Consider the following 975-nt stretch of genomic DNA (forward strand, 5'->3'; position numbering starts at 1 on the left):
GGCATCTCAGGTGGAATGCAGGAGAACTTTATTGATGGAAAAGAATGCAAAGGCAGGAATGCCAAGTGCAAGGGAGCTAGTCAGAGTTGCAGGTAGGGTGACCATCATCCAAGCTCCCTTGTGTGAGAGAGATCTTGCCAGAGCAGCAAGGTCTTCCTGCCCCGCAGTGGGAGTTGCACAGTGGAGCTCGTTGTTGGGCTCTGGCTTGTCAGAATGTGGTTGCAGCGGAGAGTAGTGGATATAGCAGAAGTTGAACTGCAAAGAAGGAAGTGGGAGAAGAGAAGGACTGTCCCCATCCCTCTTCCTTGGAGCCTTGAGATAAAGATGCGTGGACAGCAGGCCTATGTGCTAGGAAAGAGCCAAGGATGTGTCCTCCATCAGTACCGTGGCTTCCAGGCTGTGAGGGTTTTGTCAGGGGTGGTGGTGAGTGCCCTTAGCAGGGGTAGCAGCCTCTTCTGCCGCTGAAGCAGCCCAGGCCTCCCAAGCCGTAGCCGAGGCCGTAGCCATAGCCGAGGCCGAAACCGAAGCCGCCGGAGGAGATGGGCACTCCCTGGGCGCTGAGTTCATTGCCCACGGCAGCGGATGCGGAGGATCCGACAAAGGTGCTCTGGGGGAAGGAGGTGAGGATGGGTCCTGGCAGGGTGACCTGCACGGTGGAAGGCTGGATGACGACGCGGGAGGCCTCGCACTGCCTGACGCAGGGCTCGTTGCAGCTGTTAGCCAGCGGGGTGGGTCCGCAGGGTCCGCAGAGGTCGTTGCAGGCCATGTCTGTGGTGTGGAGGGTGCCTGGAAGAGAGGGTGTTGAGAAAGGTGAGGGTGGGGGGTTGGAGGGTTGGTGTTGGAAGAGGACGAGGGAGTGTGGAGGGCTGGTGTGGGGCTGTGGGGAGCTGGAGGAGAAGGGCCAGGTGGGTGAGGAGAAGGAGGGTCAGTGTGTTGAGACTCACCTTGTTTAGGCTGGAGGAGAAGGTGTGAGAA

The 975-nt window shown here is 59.2% G+C and overlaps 1 protein-coding gene across 1 annotated transcript; it reads right to left on the bottom strand.

Moving 5' to 3' along the window:
* Positions 1-433: 433 nt before the first annotated feature.
* On the bottom strand, positions 434-757 carry LOC128905013 (feather keratin-like; the record flags this gene model as incomplete). Its single annotated transcript, XM_054190316.1, has 1 exon — positions 434-757. A coding segment is annotated over one exon (324 nt), but the record flags the coding sequence as incomplete, so codon positions are not given.
* Between the last annotated feature and the right edge of the window lie 218 nt (positions 758-975).

This window comes from Rissa tridactyla, chromosome 2, assembly GCF_028500815.1.
Source record: "Rissa tridactyla isolate bRisTri1 chromosome 2, bRisTri1.patW.cur.20221130, whole genome shotgun sequence".
Lineage (NCBI taxonomy): Eukaryota > Metazoa > Chordata > Aves > Charadriiformes > Laridae > Rissa > Rissa tridactyla.